At 37.2% G+C, this 13,441-nt stretch overlaps 1 protein-coding gene across 1 annotated transcript in view; it reads right to left on the bottom strand.

The window, feature by feature from the left end:
- LOC129732733 (paxillin) overlaps positions 1-3,850 on the bottom strand; it is a 136,238-nt gene extending 132,388 nt beyond the window's left edge. Inside the window, exon 1 of the mRNA XM_055693874.1 lies at positions 3,413-3,850. Within this exon, the coding sequence (XP_055549849.1) occupies positions 3,413-3,425 (13 nt within the window). The 5' untranslated portion in view covers positions 3,426-3,850. The remainder of the gene's footprint in view (positions 1-3,412) is intronic.
- Between the last annotated feature and the right edge of the window lie 9,591 nt (positions 3,851-13,441).

Here is a 13,441-nt window from a genome sequence, read left to right as displayed (position 1 = left end):
ATACTCCTGGATTATTAAACCAAAACTCATCAAGCGACATCAATAATCGAGCCATCGAGCGTCTAGGTCGTTATAGGTCACTCAAGAATTAGAAAAAAAAAATCATGAGTGTTGTCAAAATCGAAAAGGGTCTGTATATGTAACATTACATTTCTTCTTAATATTTAAGAAAATAAAAACTGATAAATATATAAATCAAATCGAATTCTGTTATATTTTCTGGAAAATATTTCCTTTAGTCTCTCGAAGCAAAAGCTGTCCTTGGTCAATTTAATTTATTTTATTTCGCTCTACAATTCTTGTTCTACATGAGAGATCCTATTAAAAATTGAAAAATAAAAAAGGGGCTCGATTATCCGGAGGGTTCGATTATCCAGAGCGATATGGTTTTGAAAACTCCGGATAATCGAGTCCGACCTGTACCAGTCTAAAAAGCTGATGTGTTTATGTAACACATTTTTTTTATGTAACACAGCAACGGGGCAGGCTCAGTGTTATGAAAATGACTGCAAGACAATGACAGCAAATTTTCAACTGATCCGGCTCTCATTGTATTGCACAGTTCTCTCTGCTCCCCACACGTTCGGGGAACAGTCCGACAGCAACTGACGACAGCACACATGCAACTCCATACGGACTGTTATTTTTCATCTTCATATGTCTGTTGGTATTTCCAAACTGTCGCGAATGACAGCCTGTAATCTTCCGACATCCTTCAACGCGAATCCGAGCGGGATGTCAGGTGATTATGATCACGACAGTAAGGCCAATAAAAGAATGAAAGAGAGATGGTGCGAAGCACGTTTTTTCTTACGTGGGGAATAATATCAACAATGGAAACGGTTTGCTTTGTATTCAATATGCCACCGGCCTGTGAAAAAGGAGAAACGAAAAAATGCAAGTCGACGACAGCCGCAGCCGATCAGCAGGCTGTCAACAGGAACAGGACATCCTCAAAATGAGCAAACTAGGCTGTCATGTCCGAACGAACAAAATACATGCGCAAGAATGAGCTGTCGTACGCAACACAAGACAGTTTCTTCGCCTTATTTAAGCTGTAGCTGTATGTAGGCTCTCATGAATAGCTCATGCATGAGGCTGTTAGAGTGAAGAGAGAGAAAAGTCGTCAGTATAGTGTCGCTCTCCAGTCATTTTCCTAAGCATGGGCAGGCTTCAGTGGGCTGGACATGTAGCCAGGATGCCTGACGAGAGAGCCGCCAAAACTATCTTCAGTAGAGAACCAGGAAGAGGCCGTCGACTCCGTGGTAGGCCTCGCACGCGGTGGATGTGCGTGGTGGAAGAAGATGCACGATCTACTGGTGTACGAGAAGACTGGAGAACGGCTGCCCAAAACAGAAGAAGCTGGACATCTCTAACTCGTTCGGCCCTAGACCGGTGAACGGTCCGTTAGCCAACAAAGTAAAGTAAAGTAAAGTAAGTTTATGTAACACAAAAAAGATTATATATACCTTTGCATGCTTAGAAAAAAAAGTATTTGCTCACATCTCTAACAAGAATTGAAAATCAATATGCGTTACTGATAGAAAAAATAACTGTTTCTAGGGGCCCTCGACGTTTCGATAAAGATTGGTTATATTCAGTCTTCACGCATTTCTATCACTTCCATATTGTTGCTTATATCTTTCAGATTGTGAGAAATGAAATTCTTGACATTTGTGCTACCTGCCACGTAGGGAACAGCGAAAGTAGCGATCTACTTTGTTTGAAAAATTCAAGAATATTCAAGCATAGAAAGTTGAAACTTGAACAAACAAAAGGGATAGTGAACACTAACTCTGAACGCCATAGACATTCCTGGCTTATAATAGTGAAGTTAAATTATCAGACACATCTTGCGAATGAGGATTCGCAGACACACATTCCATATAGGTAGGCTATCCAATAGCTTGCTAAAATTATAAATTTGAGTCAGAGCTGGCCTCTCGAAACGTACCAACGTATTTCAGGAATGGTGCGCTTACATAATGCGAGCGAATCAAGACAAATCTAACACATCAATCTACAGCGGACTAAATCCGATCGACCAACAGCGGCTTTGATTTATAGGGAACTTCACTTGCGTATTTGGCTTAGAAACCTAATAGCTTTCACGGAATGAAATCTAGACCTTAGAAAAATCTCCATGACTTGAAAATATGCAAAATTTCTTTGACGTAGTTTTATGTCATTCTCAAACGCTCACTCGTCATTTAGTTGCAAATCTCACAGTAATATCAGTACAGTCAGCGTAATAAAATCGTAGTTGGAATAGTGCACTTTTTTCGATTCAATAGAAATAAAGATTCCATTCGACATCTGAATGACGGAGTGCACGTAGGGTTTAAAAGATTAACATAACAAGTGACCAACATGTTCTACTGTTGTCCCGAATGAAATTAAACAGTTCCATACCTGCGATAAGACTTCGAAGTAAGTTCAATAATCAGATACGGATAAATGGTACAGTTTCCTTTTAAAGTACGACGGTACACCATCCGAAGAAACGATTATCGATGATTGACAATAATACACGATACATTTAGTTGAACAGGGCAGGCAATCGATTATTTGGCGAATCGAAGATAAACTAGTTATGTTTATGGGCAAATCCAGGCATTATAAATAGCGTATCGCCGCGGTTACATCATTTTATCGCATACTTCTGTCGTGTTTTGGAATCCGGTAGATTGTTAAACTGTGCGACTATATCAGCTCTAAGCTTGATAGCTTGATAAACAAGTGGTATCTGTCCTCTTACTGCAGTGACTACACTAAAAATCTCGCCAAACATGTGAAAAGGGCCCATGTGCCATATGTAAACAAGCCACAATTTCACGTTTTTTGACGAATACAAGCTTAATCCGCCCATACAAATAAGATTTGTTGATAAAAGAAGTTGTTTTCAATCAGCAAATCTTATTTGTATGGGCGGATTAAGCTTGTATTCGTCAAAAAACGTGAAATTGTGGCTTGTTTACATATGGCACATGGGCCCTTTTCACATGTTTGGCGAGAAATCTTATTTTGGAATAGAGACATAACGAAGTTTACTGAATCTTCTTTGATGTAGTAAAAATTCAAGTCTGCCCCTTAAGCTTATGCCAATTTCCAATTATTACAATCCATTTGCACAACTTTAAATCGTATGTAATATAAATTAACTACTAGTCATGTTCCAGAATGCATGTTTAATTCAGTATAGCGAATAACTATAGTCATAAACATAAGGTATTATTATAACACTTAACTTCAGGTGCGATTATATACAAACACAAGAAACCTTCTGCATCTCAGTGAAATAAATATTATGGAGTTAGAATTTCTATCTGAGATGAGCATTGCTGCTTTATCAATGCCATTGACATCGTGCTGGAATGTTCAGGTTGTTATTCAACAATCTAGTTGTACTCACCGAGATCATCCATTGCTTGCCGTGGTAAAATTTAATCCACTATCTGGAGCGTTTTTGAAGTTAAACCACAATAATTTAAAAAAGCAGTAACTTCCTATGAATTCGGTAAACAACCACTTGCACAAGACACAAAAATGACCAACTGGAAACACAAAAAAAACAACACTCTAACCACTTGTATTTTTCTCAGAAACAATCTTCCGTGCAAAGTAATTTGAGAATACTTTTCCACCACCGTGTCAAAACTAACAACCAACTTATTTCGCACTCCCGGTAACGGTGTCTAACGATCCTTCTTGAAGGTAGATAAACAAACGTTCAAGAAAACGACGACATCCGCAAAATTTGCAACTGCAAGGCGAACTCGCAGAAATAAAAAAACAACACCAGCAATGTTGTATACACTACCAGTATATCAACTACGTCGTCTGTCACAGAAAGCTATCGCTTCTCATCGTCCATCAGTTTGACATTTCTTCCGACAGCCATAGCGAACCTGTACATTAGAGAAATGACAAGACACTCACCGTTAAGGCAACTGTCAACATCAAAACGGGCGAGCTGTATAAATTTGCATTGTCGTTACCCGTTTTGTTGTTGACAGTTGCCTTAACGGTGAGTGTCTTGTCATTTCTCTAATGTATAGGTTCGCTAGCCAGCCACCACTACAGTCAAATAAAGCGATCGAGTTGAATGCGATGTTATGTTCTCCATAAAAGTCTCACAGGGCGAATGTGAGAACAGTGAGCTTGAAATACAACATCGATGAGAACTGAGAGATATGCAAGATGAGATACCGTACAACCTCGTTATTCTGCCTTGTTTCAATTGGGTTGTTTAGCTATATCAGTTTTTTATATTATCTAAAAGATATGCATTTTCTAAGTAAAACGTGATTTATATTTTTTTCATTCATTGTCCTTCGCTTTTCAAATCACGATTTAAAACTGCTCGAAATCTGCTCGAATCGCTACAGTAACAGTTCGCCCATATACCAACTGTCATTTTAGCGATTTAGAGCGAATTTTTATTCTTCATTTAAAAATCGAAGGATAATGATATAAAGTTTTAAAAAATCACGTTTTGCTCAGAAAATTACACTCTTTCAGATGATATATAAAAATCGTAAATCCGTGAATAACTAAACAACCCAATTAATAACGATTCTACTGGCCTGAGGAATTTCATTTTATTTTTCTCATTGAGGAAAAAACGTGTATGGAAAACTTGCCTACAGAATTTACGTTGTACAGCATATTCCTAATAATTTATAATAAATGTACATGCAATAACAAATTCGTTGGAATGTTTAAATGTATTTCATAGAGCTTTCTACGCCAGTTCTCACTAATACAGGCTTAGTCGTGTACCCTTATAAAATCAATTTGTTTTCAACCACAAAATCAGCTGATATTCAATTTTGAAAAATATTTCACTTATGAATCCTAGTTCATAAGTGCTACCTGTTTTAACAAACTTTGTTTCAGTGGAAAAACAGATGAAATAGAACTAAAAATCGGCTTACAACTTGAATAAAAGTTCGAGGCAGGAGGAATTTTTTTGTTAACACCAGCGTGTTGATTATTTGCAACCAAAAATAAAACTTGTATTAGTGAAATCGACCACTAATACTAACATTGATAGAAAGGTCTATGAAAAGCATTTTTATGATCGATCCCTGCAAAGTTCATTGGGTAGGCTATTGAAATCTTGTGAATTAAATTCTTGTCAATAACTTATTTTGTCTTGATGTCCAGTCATTTTCAAATACCGTGCTGTTGAGCTTCATATTTATTCTACTTTCTACACATTGTTTCGCTTAGTTAGCTTATTTATTCGCTAAGCCACTGAAATAGCAAGAGAGCCATAAATAATGTATTTACAAAAGTTATTACCCCTATTACAGGAGACGAGGCGAGCGGCTAATCGTCAGTGACTAATTTATAGGGGTCCATCACAGTAGACGAGGCGAGCAACTCGCTTCGCCTCGTATCTATAATAGGCCACCATAAATTACTGATGGTGTGCATCAATTCTACCATAATATCAGCAGACTTCACAGGGCGCGGCAGAAAAAAAAAATGCAAAAATGTGTGCTCAAGACAACGCCGGAAGAAGAGCATGCCTTTCGAACGCAATCCTCCGATATCGACAGTCACGTGCGCGTTATGACAGACATCACAGTCTTCAAACTAGGATGAAATGTTTTGTAGGTTTGTGCTACAACATACGCCCGAATTAAATAATCCAACGGGTTACACATTTAACTGCACAATGGTTTCTCGGTAATACTTAATACCGAACTACTTGAAAACTTTTTAGTTTACGGTTATTCCGTAAAAAAATTACTGAGAAATCGGAAACCGAACGTGTTTACCGGAATACCGTAAATTTATTTACCGAAGAAAACCGTAAAATAGAGAATTTACGAGTTCAGTAAACTAAAATACCGAAACTCGGAACCCTGAAATCATTTAACCGAGATTTCGTCGAACAAAAAAAGCTCTTACCGAGATTCCGAAAAACAGAACTGTCAAAATAACAAGTGCTTCACTAATAGTTTTGTTCATGTTTCGGTGTAGATGTAAAACGAGCAGGATTTGCAGCTGATTATTATTATGAAAAAATCTGCAGACCAACTTAAATATTGAGTGAGTACACTTTTTCAGATCTTGTTTTTATTTTGCTGCGAAGAATATTTGAAGACAAAGGATTAATTCAATTCTTTCTTCACTCAATTTTGCAGGTTATCGACTCGCTTCGCCGGATGAAAGTTGCAGAGTGGTAGTTGCTACTTTATTTCCTAGAAGCAATACAACTGTCCTGTATACACTAATGCTCTGTTTTGTTGAATCAGTTGACTTAATAATTAATAAATTTATTTGTATATTTAATCGGTTTTGATCATATTCTGAGTTTATCTGAAAAAATCGCAAAATACGTACTTCAGTAAATTTTACCGAAGTTCTCGTAATAATTCGACAGTTAAATTTTCCGAGTTTCGTAATTATTTATTGAGTATTTCGGTAAAACATTACCGAGAATCTCGTTAAAGTCTGACAGGTTTTCAATTTTTGGTTTTACAGAGTCTCGGTATTTTGATGTATTACGGAGATTTTTACCGAGATCTCAGCTGTTGAAATCTCGGTAATGTATTTTACACACTTAGTTTCTTTTACCGAACTCAGCAATCTTTTTAACGAGTTCTCAACAGCTGAGCCATCAGCAATCTGTTCAGTAATTTATTTGCTTGACGAGTGTTCGGTAACTTTTCATTCTCGCTGAAACGTCAAACGTAGAAGATAGCTCAGTAAAAATTTACAAAGTGTTACATCAAAAATTACTGCATGAGTCGGTATTTACAATGCTGACTATTCGTCACGAATTACCGAGCTTTTTGTAAATTTACAAAGCTGACGATTAGTCAAAAATTACCGAGCGTTCTGTAAACGTACAACGAAAAGAGAAAAATAAATTCGACCATTGTGAAAGCTGCTATTACTACCGTTGAATAATTTTATAAAGGTATTTCGGATTGTATGGATCGATTATACTGGTGTTCCCAGCACATTCGAGTAAAAACTTGATACGTTTAATGTTGTGATGAATATAAGCTTTTTATTGCAGGCTTTTAGTAAACTGCTCTCCTGTGGTGGAAAAATTTCCATATGCTGACTGAAATGATTTGCATTATCTCAATTGTAATAGATAGAATTTTGGGTGAAATCATTGTTGCGGATGTGCCATGATATGAAACATTCAACTAAAATACACAAATACGTACATATTTGATAAATAACAACTTACTGAATAGATCGTGTACTTCCACGTCGTTTTTTTGTAGATTTGAAAGTACGATATCTATTTTATTTTTATTTTTTTTTTGAAAATCACACGCGAAACACTTTAAAAACTCAGCTTCGAAACTCTTTGAATATTTGCAAATTGGCGAACTCTTGTTTATTTCGTTTTGACAGATGCATATAAATTGCCGAACAGTATAGTAACAAATATCAAGAGTTCAGTAAATCAATTGAAGAGTTTTCAGCAACACCTAGGTAGGTGCTGCAGATCGTCAAATATTTACTGAACTTTATGAAAGTGCAGAACATACTTTAGTTTACAGAAAAGGTCAGCAATGTTTTTTGCTGAGCTCGTCAAGTGCCTTTTGTATAACGGTAATCCTGTAAAAACTTTAACCGACATCAGTTATTTTTGGGGAAATTACAAAATGATCAGTATTTTTTCAAATTTACTGAACATGACCGTAATAAAAATTACTGAACAATTAAAACGAGAATAAGTGTGTACCGTACTCGGTGATAATATCTAAGTGTGTACGTGCCCAGAAGCAGCCACAAATTTTTGGACCAAAACTTTATGTTTTCCAACAGCCCTCGTTGGATCTGATTTGACCCGGGATATGGCACTTTATCCTGTTATAAAATAACGTATTGATCCTAGGAGTAGTTGGCCTTCATCCAGGGAAGCACCAGCATCAATAAAAATAGGTGGCATTTTCAAAACGATTGACACCACCAAGCCAAACAGCATTGATCCCGCCGGTTTGATTTGGAACTTAAATATCACTGTCCCCGCAAATTTACTCGGTGAATGGGTCTATGCAGTAGTAGAACATAGTATCAATGCTGAACAGCATTTTGTCGGAGAACAGCATGGACTATCGTCGAACCATAAGGATTATCATTCGTTTATGATTATTGATTATGCGGGGGTTACATTCCGATACGGTTGATCACGTTCAGCGTACGTGAAAACCGCGAATCTGCACTTTCTGGATTCTGCTGCTTAGGACTATCTTTAGAGACTTTTTGATGCAATCGATCATTGCACGGTGACGTCACAAAAAAGAGAAGAAAAATAATTTGACAGTGGTCGCGGGTTTGTTTACGTGAACTTGTAAAATTTCCGGCTCGAGTGGAAATGCGGAAATTGCTTTACTGCCTGGTAGTAACGAATTCGCATAGGCGGAGAATTGTCCGATCTTTTTCGTACTCGTATCATTTATTTTCACTCCTATCACAGAACGGTGAATGGAAAAATAATTCTAACACTTAGTAAACAAACCCGTGGAAAATGTCAAAAAAGCGAGGTTATTTTTGGTATGCAATGATCTATCAACTGTGTCCAAATGACATGTGAAAGCCGTAGAAACCTCCTTCGAAGTTTCCTAGATGAGCAGTAAAGTCGTAATACCTTCTTTGCCGTTCATGTTCTCAAATTTGCAATAAAATAATTCCGATGTTCTGACGCAGCACTTGTAAGTACACGTAACTGAATACACTGTCAACAGAAATATGCCATTAGTTACACAAATTAACCCAATATTAAAATTTAAACATTTTTGCATTTTTCCTGCCGCACCCTGTAAATAATGTCAGGTCAGTGACTTCCACCCGGTATTCCACGGTCGACAAGGGAGCTGCGGAGCTAATCTGGGAAGGCCCCAAAAGCCTTGATAATGTTGACAGGTTGATAACATTTCTTTCTATTGTATATACCCATGTGAGAACGGATTTTTAATCCTTCCGCTAATAAGGACCTAGCCATAAAACAAAGAAGGCGTGCAAGAAAATATGAGACGGATAAACACAGCCTCGTATCACAAAATTGGAATCTGACATTTTTTAAAGGGATCGTTCTTAACAAATGGAGTCATTAAACCAAAAAGAGTTGGCAATCACTGGGTTATGTTTAATAACATCCTAAGGACATACATAGCACTGGTGAATATTTCTTGGCACACACGGGTAATGCCACTTAGTCATTACACCTTCCAAACTACTCGACAAACAAGGAACGGAATTCAATTTCTTCATTTCATTGCACAGGTCACCGTCCTCATAAACCATTCGAACAGAAGTTTTTTTTAAATATGGACCATTTAACGAAGTCATTTTGAACCATAATGTTTGAAGATTTCTCCACATATGTCTGTTATTTCTATTCATTCAGACTTCACTACAGCTGCGCATATTTGCACAACTGAACCTGAATTTATTCAGTTCTCGTGCAGACATTTATTTGATAGCAATATGACATCTGCGGCATTGAAAATGGACATGGACATGGATCATGAAAACTCAATTTGGTGGATCGTAATTTGACTAAAATGTTTAGTGCTGACCAGAGTTGCCAATGTTCCAGTTTAAACTGGATTCTTCCAGTTTTTTTTTCAAGTGATCCAGTCAAACAGTTTAATCCCGAAATCTTCCAGTTTTTTTGTATATTTGCCAGTTTGATCCAGATTTTTTGGACACTCAAGCTCCGACTGGTTTGGAAATATTTTTAGAACGTAAATTTTGTGGATTGATAAGTCATTGTAGCAATTCTTAACAGCATTTTCAGTATTGTATCTTCTCGCATGAAACACGACCAAATTAAGGATTGTATTGCATGGTTGAGATAAAAAGACGAGTAAGTTCAGTAAGACGAGTAAGTCTAAAACTAACAAATAGATTTTATCAGATTATGAAGAAAAGAAATAATTGCAATTACATAAAAATAAAAACAATCCATCTCAAAAATTTTAAATGCAGGCGGCATTCTTCAAATTGATTCCAGTTGCATAGCAGTTCAAAAATTGTTCGTATTCACTGATGTAACGTAAGAAAACGTTGCATCAATTCTTTTGTTTAAAGTTATAGTAAACGATAAAAGCTTTATTTTCTTGGATTTGTGATAAGCTGGTTGCGCAATTTCAAATTTTGCTCCTGTAAATGAAAATTTTCAGTCTACAGTTCAGTCTACAATTTCAACAAAATGTAAGCCCGAAGTTGCTGTATTTAAAACTTATATTGTATTCAATAACCATCATAAAGAAGCTCTCTCACAATTCATTTTTTCAGTATTTTGTAAATTTATTTGGAATCCAGTTTTTTCTTCAGCATTCTTCCAGTTCAAATTAAATTTTTATTGGCAACTCTGGTGCTGACACCAGTACAAAGCAAATCCTGTTTTTCTTGAAATGACGCATTGTGGGAGCTACCAATGGCCGACTTCGAATCTTCAAATGCAAAGATTCGGATATACTAAATGCGTCGCCTGTTGAAATACTACTTTATGATTGTATCACTACAGCAAATATTGAGTAGTTTCTTAACTAATGACACATTAACCTTTTCCGAGACTTATGCACTTGAAAACTCAAAGTTGGCCATTCATTACTCTCAAGAAAAAAATATTGGTGAATACCTTTCCACAAATTCATTGATTAGCAACAGAAATTATCAGTTATCGATAACGTAAAAAAAAAACAGATAGCGGAACTGATAAAAATTTGACCACCGATCACTGAGTTGCCAACTATGAAAATAATATTTACAAAAACTGTACATTATTGATGAAGAACATACATTATCAATAAGCTTTACTACGAAGGTAGCTTTTAAAACGTCGTTGAGATGCGGTATGGAATTCGTCTCTCCACGAAACAAGCGCAAGTCAGGATTCCAACCGTTAGATACTAACGTTTGCTTAAAAAAATGGACAAAAATTGCCGATTTTCCATGGGTTTACCTTCACACGCACTGACGAAACAACCCATACAACATCAATCATAGTTACTTATGAGTCGACATAAAAAAAACAGTGAAGCTACTTCCACAGACTATAAAACCATCGTTGGGATGAAACCAGTACTTTACGATAGTAACACAAGCACCATCTGCTGCTATGTTCGCGATGCGTCTTGTATACCGACATCAGCGCTAGCGTACGTGTATGTGTCAAATTGGGAACTACAAAATATGTATGAGATTGCATGACAGCGCCCCAGACGGAGTTCTGGCGCGATGACTGTTATTCGATTGGAAATTTGAAATGATCGCTTTTTTTGGCGTTTTCAGCCGTGAACAGCCATAACTTGTGAGAATTTCTTGAAAAAAATGTACCGAGCATTGATTTTTGGGCATTGTTTTTTGGCTTCTACGTCATCACTGTTAACAAAAAAGACGCCCTTTAAACCCTCAAAACATCTCCGTACTTTTCTATATTCCATTGGGCTAGCGCTACGATCCTCCTACTGACACTAACAGTCTCCCCCGAGCCGAGACTCGAACCTACGACGACTGGCTTGATGGGCCGGCATCTTACCTCGAGACCATCTGGGAGGTTCCACTAGAGTATTAAAAACAAATTCAAGATAATCGAGTTCAAGATTTGACCATGCCGAAAAATTTTGTAAGCTCTCTTTATTTTGCCGTGTATGATAAAAAAAAACCTCTCCTCAATCTTATTAATGAAACATTTTCTGAGAATATTTTTATTAACGGGTGACAACTAAAAATATGGATTTGTTTATAGCTCTTTTACTCCACAACAAACACGCTCAAAGAGAAATGAGAATATGTATATGAAAGCTCTATCTTTCCTCTTTATGCCAGTATTTTTTGTTTTGTTTTTGCATGCTCAGTTTAGTTCAAAATGGCGTCAAAACGAGGAGCATTCCGCAAGCGCATTGTACGGTTCGCTATAAACTGTATAACAATTTTAGCAAAAAGTTCACGGTAAACCATTTTGAAAGCGAGAATTTTCCGGTTTCTTCTGTGTATGGTTTCCTGCAAACCTCAACTATAATCCGCCAAAAAGGTAGTGGAAGGCCGGCCAGAGTAGAGGAAAGAAAAGGACTTTTTCCTTTTTGCCAAATCGTGGTTCAAGCCTAGTGGTTTGGCTAAGTTTGAACAACATTATGATTCCATTTCTTCCAAAACACCTTACAGATGAAAAGTATGTGTTTTGGCCAGAGAAAATCTATTAATTTATAAGAAGCGGTGGTTTTGGAAATCATTTAGAATAAATAGCGAGAAATATATATGAAGTGCGAACGAAAGGAAACACGTTTTTATTTGTGAAAACAAGGTTACAGTAGTTAGTTTCATGTGTAGGTAAAACTGTAAAAAAATAGGTAGCGCAAAGGTGGTAATAACTAATGACGTCATCAAACTTCAATACTCCTCCTTTATTTCCACCGTCGCATCGAGAAACTGCGCGTCAATAAGCCCCATTTTTCTTGAATGCTTGCGAATTGTAACCGTCTGCAACGGTTTTGTTAATGCATCTGCAATCATTTCCTCCGAACATAGGTATTTTAGTTGAATAATACCTTTCTCGCATAGATCTTTTACAAACATTTCTTTCGTTGCAATGTGTTTTGAACGTTGATTTACTCGCTCCGAACCCACAAACATAATACAAGATTGGTTGTCTTCCTGTAGAAGAGTTGTCTCCATCTGATGAATACCAAAATCATCAAGTAAACGTCTCAACCAAAGAGTTTCTTGAGCAGCCTCGCTGAGCGCTATGAACTCTGATTCCATAGAGGAAAGTGCTACTGTGCTCTGCTGATGACTTCTCCATGAAATTGCTGCTCCAGCTAAAATGAACACATATCCGGATGTTGAATTTCGAGTACCGCGATCTTCTGCCCAATTCGCGTCTGAATATCCATAAAGGCACAACGATGATCCATCGAAAGATAACTTACAGTTCATAGTTCCGCGTAAATACCTTACCACTCTTTTGGCAGCAATCCAGTCAGCCTCGGTAGGCTGATTTAATTTCCGTCCTAAAATCGAAACTGCAGCAGCAATGTCTGGCCGTGCGTTGACCGCGACATATAGAAGAGCTCCTACCAAACTCCTATAAGCGATGTTGTCAGCTAACGGTACGCTTTCTGATTCGCCTCTAGCGTAAAGTTCGTCCATAGGTGTACGTGCAGATTTTGCCTCACCCAAACCAACTCTTTCGGACATCAACTGTATGTATCCTCTTAACGAAATGCTATATTTCCCGGCTAGGCGCTCGATTTACAACCCCAGAAAGTATCTAATTTGTCCAAGACATGTTATATCAAAATGTTTACTTAGCTCTTTCCAAACTCTATCTGTCTCTTTTTCATTCTCACAGCCGATTACTATATCATCGACGTACAATATGATATAGATTTTCTTTTTATTCCTTTCGCCAACAAATAGGCAAGGGTCAGCCGAGCTTGCCTTGAACCCGATG

Source organism: Wyeomyia smithii, chromosome 3, assembly GCF_029784165.1.
Source record: "Wyeomyia smithii strain HCP4-BCI-WySm-NY-G18 chromosome 3, ASM2978416v1, whole genome shotgun sequence".
NCBI classification, from domain to species: domain Eukaryota; kingdom Metazoa; phylum Arthropoda; class Insecta; order Diptera; family Culicidae; genus Wyeomyia; species Wyeomyia smithii.
Note: the sequence above shows the minus strand (reverse complement) of the source record. Positions and strands in the feature narration are given on the sequence as shown.